This window comes from Rhinichthys klamathensis, unplaced genomic scaffold (assembly GCF_029890125.1).
Source record: "Rhinichthys klamathensis goyatoka isolate OS25496 unplaced genomic scaffold, OSU_Roscu_1.1 h1tg000603l_1, whole genome shotgun sequence".
Classification (NCBI taxonomy): domain Eukaryota; kingdom Metazoa; phylum Chordata; class Actinopteri; order Cypriniformes; family Leuciscidae; genus Rhinichthys; species Rhinichthys klamathensis.
In genome coordinates, this window is record NW_026607058.1 from 1096118 (window position 1) to 1112500 (window position 16383).

Here is a 16383-nt window from a genome sequence, read left to right on the forward strand (position 1 = left end):
TGTATTATACAGACGTCAAGAAAAATCCTCCCAGAAATCCACATTGTCATTGCAGATAAAAAGTGTTAGTGTTGAAAATTTAATTAGACTGCTCATGTCCTTCAGTGATATGAAAATGAAATGTGGAATATTCAGATTCACTCAGGTTTTACATTAATGTAATGTCTCTAGGGTGGGCTTATGAATACGGGCCATAATTTGACGTCTTGGCATTCGTGCCTAGTTAAAGAACGCTGTGTTTTTTTTGAGAAACGTCCCAATGTCAGCTCTGATTATGCGGCCCGCACAAGCGCATCAAAGCCACGCTCTTCCTGTGGGGCCAAACCAGCACAAACACACCATGAGACGCGTCTGAAGCCCAAAATCCAGACCGCTGTGTGAGATAATTCAGACTCGGAAAGACGGCATTCCCCACTGGGAGAGAATCAGACATTATACAACATGCTTTCTAATACTAACCAACAACCCATCTACTTTTACAAGACGGTAACATAACAATGCTGTCCCGCTCGGCACCTGACCTTCCTGTTATACGTGTCGAGACCTGCAATTTCTTGGGAAATATCCCAAGGGCCACCACAGGAGATGTCATTACAGAAATTTGGCTCCAGATGTCAGGTACCAGATGTGGTTGGAACATTGGGTCTAAACTAAATGTCAGCAGGTACAAAATAACCCGTAATGAATCTGTCTCCAGCTGGCTGTAAGAATAAGACTCTGTGTTGAGTTCTGGTAATTGCCACCGAATCCCATTCGAAAGTCTTTGCTTAGTTGCTACAGAACTTGTTGTGAAAGAACGGCAATTACCCACAAAATCATCAACATCGGGACTGGCGTGCATATGTTACAGAACATTTTATTTATAGAGGTCTAAGATGCTGAACTGTATATGTGAAAGACGCCACATACGCGGAGATGAATCTGTGCTCAGATTGCAGCACATCATGAGAGAGGTTAAACACATCAGAACGCCAGCCATGCTCTCTCTGACCTGGAAGAAAAGAAAAATGCTTTTAATTAACTGAAAATAAGGCAATAGATGTCTTAAGACAGTAAAAGCTGTTCAAAGTGTATAAATACACTCATCACAGAATGATTAAACACTTTTTATTATGTCTATACGCCACTAAAAGTGATCTAAATAAACAATAGAATTATATGAACTATGAAATGCATTTTATTACTGAAGTATATATACATTTCAAGAAGAAATCTTCAAGTCATGTCTTGCCCCAAAAGCATAAAGAATTAGTTAATTTTGAGAAATAATTAAAAATTAAAATAGAAAATTGTGTCAAAAGTGTAACATTCCAGTTATTTTCTGTACATATCAGCCATTGTTTGTCATTTGCATATCATCATTATAAATCCATTGGAATTAGCAGATTTTTTCAGCAACAATTAAACTTAGCACAACAAATACTATTATGCACATATACAATTGTTTCAACTTAAAAAAGTTGGTGTTCTTTCTGCCTAAAATGTTAAGTTTAGTTAACTTGAATGTGAAGTTGTAGTAAGTGACACATTGTATATTTGAGTTGACTAAACGTAAAATGTTAAGGCAGCATAAACATTTCCTTTTTTTTAAGTTTTTTTTTTTTACTGTATGATCCAGACATTTCCTGACTGCTAACAAAAAGTATACCATTTATTTAAAATTAAATTAAACGAATAAATTGGTGATACATCACTGTAACATGTGCACACGTGTATAGATTTAGATTTTTTGAAAGAAGGACTCATTGAATTGATCATGAAGTTTCATCATAATGTTACAAAATATTATATTTCAAATAAATGTTGTTCTGTTAAAACCTTCTGTCCATCAAAGTTTATATTCATCAAACTTAATGTATGAATCAGGGGGTTTCCACAGAAATCTGAATCAGCACAACTGTTGATAATAATATAACATTGATAATAATCATAAATGTTTCTTGAGCATCAAATTATCATATTAGAGTGATTTCTGAAGGATCATGTGACACTGAAGACTGGAGTAATGATGCTGAAAATTCAGCTTTGATCACAGGAATAAATTACAGTTTAACATATATTCACATAGAAAACAGCTATTTAAAATTATTATTTTTAAAATATATTTTACTGTTTTTGTGATCAAATAAATGCAGCCATGGTGAGCAGAAGAGACGGCTTTCAAAAACATTAAATAATCTTACCGACCCCAAACTTTTGAAAGGTTGTGTAGATCTACTAATAATGTTTTCAGGAAATCTTTCAGTGTGACTGCAAAAAAACAGCTGTTTTAAATTGTAATAATATTTCACTGTATTTTTGATCAAATAAATGGCAAGCAGAAGAGTCTTCAGTCTAAAACATAAACATCTGTTTTTGTAATGATATCTCGAGTTCCTACCTCTGGTCTCTGCGAGGTTGTGTGTGTTTTTCCAGTCGGCTGTGTTCACTCTCCCCTGTGTTCACGTCTGTATGGGGTTTTGCTCACTGACTGTGAACAGTCAAACTCTGCTGATTCCAACAAAACTCTTTGCTTTTCAAGGCTCTTGCTTCATGAAGCGTGTCGCTGGAGTGGCCCTCTTTAAACACAACACAAGCTCATGTCAAGCATCTGTCAGGACTTGGAAATCATCATTATCTGCAAAAGCTTGCTTTGTACACTGATTTCAAACATGACATTTCACAGCCTTAGTGGAATAGTTCACCTAAAACAGACCAGATTCGGTCATCATTTACAAACGGTATTTTCATTTATGGCTGGAATATTCCAATAAATGACCCATGATCATCTCATTTTCAGGGAAATGTCCATCTGTGAACTCTTTTCAATCTACTCAACAAATTATTTGAGCTGTATGACTGTGGTAGTTGAGGAATGACCTGATGCTTTTGGCATAACTCATTTGAATAGTCAATTCTGAAAGAAGATCTTTGGCTGGACAATGATCCATAATTAAAGTAAGTCAAGTCATTAATCTAGATTAATAACAAGGCTTCATTGGGAGTAACTGCACTTGATCTGATGTCATTTGTACTAAGTATAATCATCTAAAAGGCTGTAAAAAGATTTTAAATCATTCATTTATGAGAATTCATGTCACATAGCCTATAACAATATCATAAATATAAGTGATAGATTCAAGGGCGTAGATTTGGTTTGAACATTGGGGGGGTTGAAGTTTGGGTATGCCTCCTGATATTGTGTTCATGGTATAAATAATGGGGGGGTTGTAATGCATAGATTTAAAAATTGGGGGGGTTATATCCCCCCCATCCCCCCCACAAATTACGCCCCTGGATAGATTACAATTACATTGTCTGAAGAATACATGAGTGCAGCGACACACACCGCCTCAATATGCATGCATTTTTTATGACTTTTCTGAGTGCTTTCTAGGTGGTTTCTCCCTGTCATTTTGTTGAAATCACTAACACTAAAGGTGCGAACTGCGGACATATTAGCGAATTAGTGTGGGCAAAATGGTGCATTATGTATTGTTTATAGTGCAGCAATAAAGCTCACACAGAACTCACTTCCAAACTCTGATCGTGTGGATTTCGCTGACTGGATTTGATTTCGAAGTAAACATGAGCGAGCAATATTAATATGCTTACCTTAGTAAACACCACTAATAACTGGCTCAAAACAGCTCAATGATGTTTAAACAGTTCTAATATTCATGTACAGATCAACACTTTCAGCGACTGGCGTCAATGACTCCTGACAGAAACAAAAACACCAGATCATCTGACGTAAGGTTGTGGCTCCTGAAGCTCTTCATGCGATTCAAGAGCCCTACAGAGTGGACATCGAGGAATGACGTGTTTCCAACACTCCTTCATCACTCGACTCGAGATGTTTTCTCCTTCATCACTCGAGATGTTTATTCCTCGGCCTCTGGAGCTGACTCGAGCCCGAGCGCTTCAGACGAGGCCTGTTGTTCTTCATAGAGTCGGTGAAGTACGTGACAATAAGAGGATTACATAACGGACAGCTTCACTGTCTGATTTCTGAGGTTTTTGACACACCATCATCATCATTTGTTTACAGACACGCTTTCATAATTTCTAGACAATCACACATTTTAAAACGATTTTAAGTCCGTTTATCATCTATCAAAACTGCTGCATGTAGCCTACTATACAGTATGCCATTTAATGTTTATGATTCCCAGGTTTTAAACTGCCAATTAAACGAACCGACAATCATTTATTCACCACGTGTGTTGTGGTATAATGGTAATTATCCTTCATGTTCAATTATTCTTCATGACTGATTGCATGTGTAAAAAATAATAGTTATTGTGAAATTAACCAATTATTCCCCCTCATAATTATTTAAATATGTTACTCTGTTTGGGATTAATTTGACCCAGGCAAACAAACAAATTAATCATGTAATTTAGGCTCTATTTAAAATTTGAAAAGATGTAGTAATAAAAGTGTATAGTTCTATAATGAAATGAACTATATTTTCAGATTTATATACTGCACCTGTTGAGGGTTATATAAATAAATGTAAATTAGTATTTTACCTTCAAATTATTGTAATGTCAATTTGACCTTGGCAAAAAACAGGAAGAAAAAAGACAGACAGACAGACAGACAGACAGATAGATAGATAGATAGATAGATAGATAGAGATAAATAGATAGATACAGATAGATAGAGAGATATATAGATATAGATAGACAGACAGACAGATTGTATATTATTTAGTTAAATATGTGAATATAGTTATATAGATTTATTTACTTGTTTTTTGTTATGTAGTTAACCATAAACTAGTATATACACATTTTTACATATAAACATTTTCTGGAGCCACACAAGAATCATGCCGCATGGGTCAGCAGTGAACTAATCATTCCTTTATTTGGAAAAGAACTGGAATAACATCAAACTAAATAGAACAGCAGATCAGGGACTTTGATTCTTAGAAAATCTCACTTTTCAAGGACAGTGGCTGGCAAGACCGTCTAATACTGTTAATCAAACCACTACTTCATATCAACACATATCAAATTCATTTCAACATAGGCAGCACTTTCATTCAAATGCAGAGAACTATCAGAATTTACATTAAAATCATATATGACTTGCTATTATGCTTTGTGCTAAATTAAGAGGTTTGAGGCATTGAATAAAGAACAATAGGGCAAAAGAACACAAAGTTCATATATTGGCCAAAGTTTGGTTGATTTTACAGCTGAAAGTTTCACCCGTTTTGCCCTGTAAAATTGTCAAATGCAGTTCATGCATCAACTTATAATGCCGTATATCAACATCTGCTTTGCTACATAATCAATATGAGTTCAGGTTAAGCACATGATTGATCATATTAGTAGGAAAGAAATCATAACTCAATGCATGTCAAAATATCATCTACTCAAAGTGTTCCTTAAACGTCGTTCTGAATTTAGAAGATTCGTACAAAAATAACAAGAACTAGATATATTGATAGATATTGTGCATAAAATCGGAGAACCAGACGAGGTTGTACAGATGTTTCTAGCTGTTGCACATGTACTTCTGCGTGAGACTTTGACTGTTGACGAAGACGGGATCCACCGTGGCCACTTTAGCAGCGATGAACGAGTGAATGCAATGAAGGACAGCCGTCAGATTGGCGAACTCCAGCTCCTGTTGGAAAACACACCGTCAACAGGGTGATTCTCGCTGATATCAATACATAACAAATCTATAAGGCCTCAAACTTAGTCTATGCAAGCGCTTCCACGCAATTCCCCATGTCAGCTTTCACATGAGAGTGCAGTTTTCTCTTTCAAGTCAACATCTGTCACGGCAGAGCAATGGTTTATTAAATACAAAAGCACAGAAAAGTCTTTTAGTGTCACTGTACAAACGTCCACCTTCAGCTTCGTCTTTTTCCTGTGAAATCTGCACTGATTTTTATCAAGTCAACGTAAGAATAACTTTAATATTGTTCCTGATATTTCAAGATCAACACTTACTGGACTGAAGCAACTTCAGTTTACTTGATTATCCATGAATCATTTTATAGAAAAATCATGTTCAAATGTGAGTCTCAAATATGATCATCATCAGGCTTTTGAGGAAGGTTTATTTGTTCATCTCTCAATCATCATTGTATGTATAATATATTTTAAAACTAGAGCTTTGATCATAAATCTAAGCATTTAAATATCATCTGATTATTGGCAGATATAGAGCGACGATATATGCATTTTATGTCAGTAGTCTGTTATAATGTTATAAAATCTCATTGATATGCATTACAAGCGTCAGAATTTCATCTCAGTTTTTGTCCATATAAATATCAGCATCTGCACCAAATTTCATATTTTTGCTCAGTTTGAGTCTCTCAATAACATTTAGCTGCTTTTCCCGCCATATTATCACTATATCATACTATATATTATGAGCCACAAAAACCTGATGTATCAAATTTGATATTCAACAAAAAACACATCTAAAGTTTCGATTTAATAAAAATCGATTTTTCCTGCATATTATTTCAGTTATTAAACGTAATCCTTTCTATTATGAACAATTTCAGAACAGTATATATTTTAAACCCGATAAATATTATTAACATTATATTGTTATACAGCATAAATGTACGTTCCGTGCTAATATTCACATGTAAACACATTCTGACCTTCATTTCGATCTGTTTATTCTCTGAATTCTGGAACAAAAGCTTCACTCGTGTCTTGCCGTCATCCGATGAACCCTTCAGCTGGGAGAATTTGTATTTCCAGATGGTTTTCTGTGGAAACGCATTTGAGAAATATCAAGCGGAGCAGACGACTCATATAGATTTATAAACATGTCAAATATACATACTGATCAAAAGTGACAGTAAAGACATTTATAATGTTACAAAATATTATATTTCAAATAAATGCTGTTCTTTTAGAACTTCATATTCATAAAAGAATCCTAAAATAAATGTATGACGGTTTCTGTTTTCAACATTGATAATAATAATAACAATAAATGTTTCTTGATCATCAAATCATCATATTAGAGTGATTTCTGAAGGATCATGTGACACTGAAGACTGGAGTAATGATGCTGAAAATTCAGCTTTGATCACAGGAATAAATTACACTTTACTATATATTTACATAGAGAATAGCTATTTTAAATTGTAATAATATTTCACAATATTACTGTTTTTACTGTATTTGTAATCAAATAAATGCAGCTTTGGTGAGCATAAAAGAGACATTTAAAAAAAAACTTTTGGAACCTTAAGGTTACACCATCTAAGCCTTTAGATAACACAAACATATCATAATTAATAATCATTTCGATTTTCGAAGAAACAGTTATTTCAACAAAAATACATCAAATGCAAAGTGTCACGCAGGGAATTGTGGGAATGTCAATATATGTTTTTCACTGTAAATTATACAATGAGTTGTTCTTTTCACTTTCAAAAACTGTAAATTTAACAGTATTTTACAGTAAAATTACATGAAATGTACCATTAGATTTTTACAGTCTTTTACCGTTAAAATCACGATCATTTTTTTTTCTCTCATTACTGTAATTACGTAAATTACTACAGACTATTGAAGCAAACTGATAATTTTCATTTACCTTGAAGAATTTGTATGTTCTAAAAATGTAAATAAATCATGTGAAAGAATGTCACTCTTTTCTTTGAAGAAAAAATTAGCCTACTTTGTATGAAGTCACTGAAATTGTTCAAACTGTAAAGATGAAAAGTTAGTATTTTCTGTATTGGTGTTTGATGCTAGTGTTTTTCCTCTCAGTGTGTTCTGAGTGACAGTGTGTGTTATCTCAGTGAGGGTTGTGCAGTGTGTGTTATCTCAGTGAGGGTTGTGCAGTGTGTGTTATCTCAGTGAGGGTTGTGTAGTGTGTGTTATCTCAGTGAGGGTTGTGCAGTGTGTGTTATCTCAGTGAGGGTTGTGTAGTGTGTGTTATCTCAGTGAGGGTTGTGCAGTGTGTGTTATCTCAGTGAGGGTTGTGTAGTGTGTGTTATCTCAGTGAGGGTTGTGCAGTGTGTGTTATCTCAGTGAGGGTTGTGCAGTGTGTGTTATCTCAGTGAGGGCTGTGCAGTGTGTGTTATCTCAGTGAGGGTTGTGTAGTGTGTGTTATCTCAGTGAGGGCTGTGTAGTGTGTGTTATCTCAGTGAGGGTTGTGCAGTGTGTGTTATCTCAGTGAGGGCTGTGCAGTGTGTGTTATCTCAGTGAGGGTTGTGGAGTGTGTGTTATCTCAGTGAGGGTTGTGCAGTGTGTGTTATCTCAGTGAGGGTTGTGCAGTGTGTGTTATCTCAGTGAGGGCTGTGCAGTGTGTGTTATCTCAGTGAGGGTTGTGCAGTGTGTGTTATCTCAGTGAGGGTTGTGCAGTGTGTGTTATCTCAGTGAGGGTTGTGCAGTGTGTGTTATCTCAGTGAGGGTTGTGCAGTGTGTGTTATCTCAGTGAGGGTTGTGTAGTGTGTGTTATCTCAGTGAGGGTTGTGCAGTGTGTGTTATCTCAGTGAGGGTTGTGCAGTGTGTGTTATCTCAGTGAGGGTTGTGCAGTGTGTGTTATCTCAGTGAGGGCTGTGCAGTGTGTGTTATCTCAGTGAGGGTTGTGCAGTGTGTGTTATCTCAGTGAGGGCTGTGCAGTGTGTGTTATCTCAGTGAGGGTTGTGTAGTGTGTGTTATCTCAGTGAGGGCTGTGCAGTGTGTGTTATCTCAGTGAGGGTTGTGCAGTGTGTGTTATCTCAGTGAGGGTTGTGCAGTGTGTGTTATCTCAGTGAGGGCTGTGCAGTGTGTGTTATCTCAGTGAGGGTTGTGTAGTGTGTGTTATCTCAGTGAGGGTTGTGCAGTGTGTGTTATCTCAGTGAGGGTTGTGCAGTGTGTGTTATCTCAGTGAGGGTTGTGCAGTGTGTGTTATCTCAGTGAGGGTTGTGCAGTGTGTGTTATCTCAGTGAGGGTTGTGCAGTGTGTGTTATCTCAGTGAGGGTTGTGCAGTGTGTGTTATCTCAGTGAGGGCTGTGCAGTGTGTGTTATCTCAGTGAGGGTTGTGCAGTGTGTGTTATCTCAGTGAGGGTTGTGCAGTGTGTGTTATCTCAGTGAGGGTTGTGCAGTGTGTGTTATCTCAGTGAGGGTTGTGCAGTGTGTGTTATCTCAGTGAGGGTTGTGCAGTGTGTGTTATCTCAGTGAGGGTTGTGTAGTGTGTGTTATCTCAGTGAGGGTTGTGCAGTGTGTGTTATCTCAGTGAGGGTTGTGCAGTGTGTGTTATCTCAGTGAGGGCTGTGCAGTGTGTGTTATCTCAGTGAGGGTTGTGCAGTGTGTGTTATCTCAGTGAGGGTTGTGCAGTGTGTGTTATCTCAGTGAGGGTTGTGCAGTGTGTGTTATCTCAGTGAGGGTTGTGCAGTGTGTGTTATCTCAGTGAGGGCTGTGCAGTGTGTGTTATCTCAGTGAGGGTTGTGCAGTGTGTGTTATCTCAGTGAGGGTTGTGCAGTGTGTGTTATCTCAGTGAGGGTTGTGCAGTGTGTGTTATCTCAGTGAGGGTTGTGCAGTGTGTGTTATCTCAGTGAGGGTTGTGCAGTGTGTGTTATCTCAGTGAGGGTTGTGCAGTGTGTGTTATCTCAGTGAGGGTTGTGCAGTGTGTGTTATCTCAGTGAGGGTTGTGCAGTGTGTGTTATCTCAGTGAGGGCTGTGCAGTGTGTGTTATCTCAGTGAGGGTTGTGCAGTGTGTGTTATCTCAGTGAGGGTTGTGCAGTGTGTGTTATCTCAGTGAGGGTTGTGCAGTGTGTGTTATCTCAGTGTGTTCTGAGTGACAGTGTGTGTTATCTCAGTGAGGGTTGTGCAGTGTGTGTTATCTCAGTGAGGGCTGTGTAGTGTGTGTTATCTCAGTGAGGGCTGTGCAGTGTGTGTTATCTCAGTGTGTTCTGAGTGACAGTGTGTGTTATCTCAGTGAGGGTTGTGCAGTGTGTGTTATCTCAGTGAGGGTTGTGGAGTGTGTGTTATCTCAGTGAGGGTTGTGCAGTGTGTGTTATCTCAGTAAGGGTTGTGCAGTGTGTGTTATCTCAGTGAGGGCTGTGTAGTGTGTGTTATCTCAGTGAGGGCTGTGCAGTGTGTGTTATCTCAGTGAGGGCTGTGTAGTGTGTGTTATCTCAGTGAGGGCTGTGCAGTGTGTGTTATCTCAGTGTGTTCTGAGTGACAGTGTGTGTTATCTCAGTGAGGGCTGTGCAGTGTGTGTTATCTCAGTGAGGGTTGTGCAGTGTGTGTTATCTCAGTGAGGGTTGTGCAGTGTGTGTTATCTCAGTGAGGGTTGTGCAGTGTGTGTTATCTCAGTGAGGGTTGTGCAGTGTGTGTTATCTCAGTGAGGGTTGTGCAGTGTGTGTTATCTCAGTGAGGGTTGTGCAGTGTGTGTTATCTCAGTGAGGGTTGTGCAGTGTGTGTTATCTCAGTGAGGGTTGTGTAGTGTGTGTTATCTCAGTGAGGGTTGTGTAGTGTGTGTTATCTCAGTGAGGGCTGTGCAGTGTGTGTTATCTCAGTGTGTTCTGAGTGACAGTGTGTGTTATCTCAGTGAGGGCTGTGTAGTGTGTGTTATCTCAGTGAGGGCTGTGCAGTGTGTGTTATCTCAGTGTGTTCTGAGTGACAGTGTGTGTTATCTCCGTGAGGGCTGTGCAGTGTGTGTTATCTCAGTGAGGGTTGTGCAGTGTGTGTTATCTCAGTGAGGGTTGTGCAGTGTGTGTTATCTCAGTGAGGGTTGTGCAGTGTGTGTTATCTCAGTGAGGGTTGTGCAGTGTGTGTTATCTCAGTGAGGGTTGTGCAGTGTGTGTTATCTCAGTGAGGGTTGTGCAGTGTGTGTTATCTCAGTGAGGGTTGTGCAGTGTGTGTTATCTCAGTGAGGGTTGTGTAGTGTGTGTTATCTCAGTGAGGGTTGTGTAGTGTGTGTTATCTCAGTGAGGGTTGTGCAGTGTGTGTTATCTCAGTGAGGGTTGTGCAGTGTGTGTTATCTCAGTGAGGGTTGTGTAGTGTGTGTTATCTCAGTGAGGGCTGTGCAGTGTGTGTTATCTCAGTGAGGGTTGTGCAGTGTGTGTTATCTCAGTGAGGGCTGTGCAGTGTGTGTTATCTCAGTGAGGGTTGTGCAGTGTGTGTTATCTCAGTGTGTTCTGAGTGACAGTGTGTGTTATCTCAGTGAGGGTTGTGTAGTGTGTGTTATCTCAGTGAGGGTTGTGTAGTGTGTGTTATCTCAGTGTGTTCTGAGTGACAGTGTGTGTTATCTCAGTGAGGGTTGTGTAGTGTGTGTTATCTCAGTGAGGGTTGTGCAGTGTGTGTTATCTCAGTGAGGGTTGTGTAGTGTGTGTTATCTCAGTGAGGGTTGTGTAGTGTGTGTTATCTCAGTGAGGGTTGTGTAGTGTGTGTTATCTCAGTGAGGGTTGTGTAGTGTGTGTTATCTCAGTGAGGGTTGTGCAGTGTGTGTTATCTCAGTGAGGGTTGTGTAGTGTGTGTTATCTCAGTGAGGGTTGTGTAGTGTGTGTTATCTCAGTGAGGGTTGTGCAGTGTGTGTTATCTCAGTGAGGGTTGTGTAGTGTGTGTTATCTCAGTGAGGGCTGTGCAGTGTGTGTTATCTCAGTGAGGGCTGTGTAGTGTGTGTTATCTCAGTGAGGGCTGTGCAGTGTGTGTTATCTCAGTGTGTTCTGAGTGACAGTGTGTGTTATCTCCGTGAGGGCTGTGCAGTGTGTGTTATCTCAGTGAGGGTTGTGCAGTGTGTGTTATCTCAGTGAGGGTTGTGCAGTGTGTGTTATCTCAGTGAGGGTTGTGCAGTGTGTGTTATCTCAGTGAGGGTTGTGCAGTGTGTGTTATCTCAGTGAGGGTTGTGCAGTGTGTGTTATCTCAGTGAGGGTTGTGCAGTGTGTGTTATCTCAGTGAGGGTTGTGCAGTGTGTGTTATCTCAGTGAGGGTTGTGTAGTGTGTGTTATCTCAGTGAGGGTTGTGTAGTGTGTGTTATCTCAGTGAGGGTTGTGCAGTGTGTGTTATCTCAGTGAGGGTTGTGCAGTGTGTGTTATCTCAGTGAGGGTTGTGTAGTGTGTGTTATCTCAGTGAGGGCTGTGCAGTGTGTGTTATCTCAGTGAGGGTTGTGCAGTGTGTGTTATCTCAGTGAGGGCTGTGCAGTGTGTGTTATCTCAGTGAGGGTTGTGCAGTGTGTGTTATCTCAGTGTGTTCTGAGTGACAGTGTGTGTTATCTCAGTGAGGGTTGTGTAGTGTGTGTTATCTCAGTGAGGGTTGTGTAGTGTGTGTTATCTCAGTGTGTTCTGAGTGACAGTGTGTGTTATCTCAGTGAGGGTTGTGTAGTGTGTGTTATCTCAGTGAGGGTTGTGCAGTGTGTGTTATCTCAGTGAGGGTTGTGTAGTGTGTGTTATCTCAGTGAGGGTTGTGTAGTGTGTGTTATCTCAGTGAGGGTTGTGTAGTGTGTGTTATCTCAGTGAGGGTTGTGTAGTGTGTGTTATCTCAGTGAGGGTTGTGCAGTGTGTGTTATCTCAGTGTGTTCTGAGTGACAGTGTGTGTTATCTCAGTGAGGGTTGTGCAGTGTGTGTTATCTCAGTGAGGGTTGTGCAGTGTGTGTTATCTCAGTGAGGGCTGTGTAGTGTGTGTTATCTCAGTGAGGGCTGTGCAGTGTGTGTTATCTCAGTGTGTTCTGAGTGACAGTGTGTGTTATCTCAGTGAGGGTTGTGCAGTGTGTGTTATCTCAGTGAGGGCTGTGTAGTGTGTGTTATCTCAGTGAGGGCTGTGCAGTGTGTGTTATCTCAGTGTGTTCTGAGTGACAGTGTGTGTTATCTTAGTGAGGGCTGTGCAGTGTGTGTTATCTCAGTGAGGGTTGTGCAGTGTGTGTTATCTCAGTGAGGGTTGTGCAGTGTGTGTTATCTCAGTGAGGGTTGTGCAGTGTGTGTTATCTCAGTGAGGGTTGTGCAGTGTGTGTTATCTCAGTGAGGGTTGTGCAGTGTGTGTTATCTCAGTGAGGGTTGTGCAGTGTGTGTTATCTCAGTGAGGGTTGTGCAGTGTGTGTTATCTCAGTGAGGGTTGTGTAGTGTGTGTTATCTCAGTGAGGGTTGTGTAGTGTGTGTTATCTCAGTGAGGGTTGTGCAGTGTGTGTTATCTCAGTGAGGGTTGTGCAGTGTGTGTTATCTCAGTGAGGGTTGTGTAGTGTGTGTTATCTCAGTGAGGGCTGTGCAGTGTGTGTTATCTCAGTGAGGGTTGTGCAGTGTGTGTTATCTCAGTGAGGGCTGTGCAGTGTGTGTTATCTCAGTGAGGGTTGTGCAGTGTGTGTTATCTCAGTGTGTTCTGAGTGACAGTGTGTGTTATCTCAGTGAGGGTTGTGTAGTGTGTGTTATCTCAGTGAGGGTTGTGTAGTGTGTGTTATCTCAGTGTGTTCTGAGTGACAGTGTGTGTTATCTCAGTGAGGGTTGTGTAGTGTGTGTTATCTCAGTGAGGGTTGTGCAGTGTGTGTTATCTCAGTGAGGGTTGTGTAGTGTGTGTTATCTCAGTGAGGGTTGTGTAGTGTGTGTTATCTCAGTGAGGGTTGTGTAGTGTGTGTTATCTCAGTGAGGGTTGTGTAGTGTGTGTTATCTCAGTGAGGGTTGTGCAGTGTGTGTTATCTCAGTGTGTTCTGAGTGACAGTGTGTGTTATCTCAGTGAGGGTTGTGCAGTGTGTGTTATCTCAGTGAGGGTTGTGCAGTGTGTGTTATCTCAGTGAGGGTTGTGGAGTGTGTGTTATCTCAGTGAGGGTTGTGCAGTGTGTGTTATCTCAGTGAGGGCTGTGTAGTGTGTGTTATCTCAGTGAGGGCTGTGCAGTGTGTGTTATCTCAGTGTGTTCTGAGTGACAGTGTGTGTTATCTCAGTGAGGGTTGTGCAGTGTGTGTTATCTCAGTGAGGGTTGTGGAGTGTGTGTTATCTCAGTGAGGGTTGTGCAGTGTGTGTTATCTCAGTGAGGGTTGTGCAGTGTGTGTTATCTCAGTGAGGGTTGTGCAGTGTGTGTTATCTCAGTGAGGGTTGTGCAGTGTGTGTTATCTCAGTGAGGGCTGTGCAGTGTGTGTTATCTCAGTGAGGGTTGTGCAGTGTGTGTTATCTCAGTGAGGGCTGTGCAGTGTGTGTTATCTCAGTGAGGGTTGTGCAGTGTGTGTTATCTCAGTGAGGGCTGTGCAGTGTGTGTTATCTCAGTGAGGGTTGTGCAGTGTGTGTTATCTCAGTGAGGGTTGTGCAGTGTGTGTTATCTCAGTGAGGGCTGTGTAGTGTGTGTTATCTCAGTGAGGGCTGTGCAGTGTGTGTTATCTCAGTGTGTTCTGAGTGACAGTGTGTGTTATCTCAGTGAGGGTTGTGCAGTGTGTGTTATCTCAGTGAGGGCTGTGTAGTGTGTGTTATCTCAGTGAGGGCTGTGCAGTGTGTGTTATCTCAGTGTGTTCTGAGTGACAGTGTGTGTTATCTCAGTGAGGGTTGTGCAGTGTGTGTTATCTCAGTGAGGGCTGTGTAGTGTGTGTTATCTCAGTGAGGGCTGTGCAGTGTGTGTTATCTCAGTGAGGGTTGTGCAGTGTGTGTTATCTCAGTGAGGGTTGTGCAGTGTGTGTTATCTCAGTGAGGGTTGTGCAGTGTGTGTTATCTCAGTGAGGGTTGTGCAGTGTGTGTTATCTCAGTGAGGGTTGTGCAGTGTGTGTTATCTCAGTGAGGGTTGTGCAGTGTGTGTTATCTCAGTGAGGGTTGTGCAGTGTGTGTTATCTCAGTGAGGGTTGTGCAGTGTGTGTTATCTCAGTGAGGGTTGTGCAGTGTGTGTTATCTCAGTGAGGGTTGTGCAGTGTGTGTTATCTCAGTGAGGGTTGTGCAGTGTGTGTTATCTCAGTGAGGGTTGTGCAGTGTGTGTTATCTCAGTGAGGGTTGTGCAGTGTGTGTTATCTCAGTGAGGGTTGTGCAGTGTGTGTTATCTCAGTGAGGGTTGTGCAGTGTGTGTTATCTCAGTGAGGGTTGTGCAGTGTGTGTTATCTCAGTGAGGGTTGTGCAGTGTGTGTTATCTCAGTGAGGGTTGTGCAGTGTGTGTTATCTCAGTGAGGGTTGTGCAGTGTGTGTTATCTCAGTGAGGGTTGTGCAGTGTGTGTTATCTCAGTGAGGGTTGTGCAGTGTGTGTTATCTCAGTGAGGGTTGTGCAGTGTGTGTTATCTCAGTGAGGGTTGTGCAGTGTGTGTTATCTCAGTGAGGGTTGTGCAGTGTGTGTTATCTCAGTGAGGGTTGTGCAGTGTGTGTTATCTCAGTGAGGGTTGTGTAGTGTGTGTTATCTCAGTGAGGGTTGTGTAGTGTGTGTTATCTCAGTGAGGGTTGTGCAGTGTGTGTTATCTCAGTGAGGGTTGTGCAGTGTGTGTTATCTCAGTGAGGGTTGTGTAGTGTGTGTTATCTCAGTGAGGGTTGTGCAGTGTGTGTTATCTCAGTGAGGGCTGTGCAGTGTGTGTTATCTCAGTGAGGGTTGTGCAGTGTGTGTTATCTCAGTGAGGGCTGTGCAGTGTGTGTTATCTCAGTGAGGGTTGTGCAATGTGTGTTATCTCAGTGTGTTCTGAGTGACAGTGTGTGTTATCTCAGTGAGGGTTGTGTAGTGTGTGTTATCTCAGTGAGGGTTGTGTAGTGTGTGTTATCTCAGTGTGTTCTGAGTGACAGTGTGTGTTATCTCAGTGAGGGTTGTGTAGTGTGTGTTATCTCAGTGAGGGTTGTGCAGTGTGTGTTATCTCAGTGAGGGTTGTGTAGTGTGTGTTATCTCAGTGAGGGTTGTGTAGTGTGTGTTATCTCAGTGAGGGTTGTGTAGTGTGTGTTATCTCAGTGAGGGTTGTGTAGTGTGTGTTATCTCAGTGAGGGTTGTGCAGTGTGTGTTATCTCAGTGAGGGTTGTGCAGTGTGTGTTATCTCAGTGAGGGTTGTGTAGTGTGTGTTATCTCAGTGAGGGTTGTGCAGTGTGTGTTATCTCAGTGAGGGTTGTGCAGTGTGTGTTATCTCAGTGAGGGTTGTGCAGTGTGTGTTATCTCAGTGAGGGTTGTGCAGTGTGTGTTATCTCAGTGAGGGTTGTGCAGTGTGTGTTATCTCAGTGAGGGTTGTGCAGTGTGTGTTATCTCAGTGAGGGTTGTGCAGTGTGTGTTATCTCAGTGTGTTCTGAGTGACAGTGTGTGTTATCTCAGTGAGGGTTGTGTAGTGTGTGTTATCTCAGTGAGGGTTGTGTAGTGTGTGTTATCTCAGTGTGTTCTGAGTGACAGTGTGTGTTATCTCAGTGAGGGTTGTGTAGTGTGTGTTATCTCAGTGAGGGTTGTGTAGTGTGTGTTATCTCAGTGAGGGTTGTGTAGTGTGTGTTATCTCAGTGAGGGTTGTGCAGTGTGTGTTATCTCAGTGAGGGTTGTGTAGTGTGTGTTATCTCAGTGAGGGCT

At 41.2% G+C, this 16383-nt stretch overlaps 2 protein-coding genes across 2 annotated transcripts in view; both read right to left on the reverse strand.

Annotated features, from left to right (window-relative positions):
* The window catches only part of tpo (thyroid peroxidase), a 48244-nt gene extending 47265 nt beyond the window's left edge, over window positions 1-979 (reverse strand). The window contains exon 1 of the mRNA XM_056240562.1: window positions 910-979. Coding sequence (XP_056096537.1) covers window positions 910-979 — 70 coding nt within the window. The remainder of the gene's footprint in view (window positions 1-909) is intronic.
* Window positions 980-4828: 3849 nt separating this feature from the next.
* The window catches only part of sntg2 (syntrophin, gamma 2), a 115347-nt gene continuing 103792 nt past the window's right edge, over window positions 4829-16383 (reverse strand). The window contains exons 16-17 of the mRNA XM_056240520.1: window positions 6623-6733; window positions 4829-5622 (exon numbers count right to left, since the gene is read on the reverse strand). Coding sequence (XP_056096495.1) covers window positions 5491-5622; window positions 6623-6733 — 243 coding nt within the window. The 3' untranslated portion in view covers window positions 4829-5490. The remainder of the gene's footprint in view (window positions 5623-6622; window positions 6734-16383) is intronic.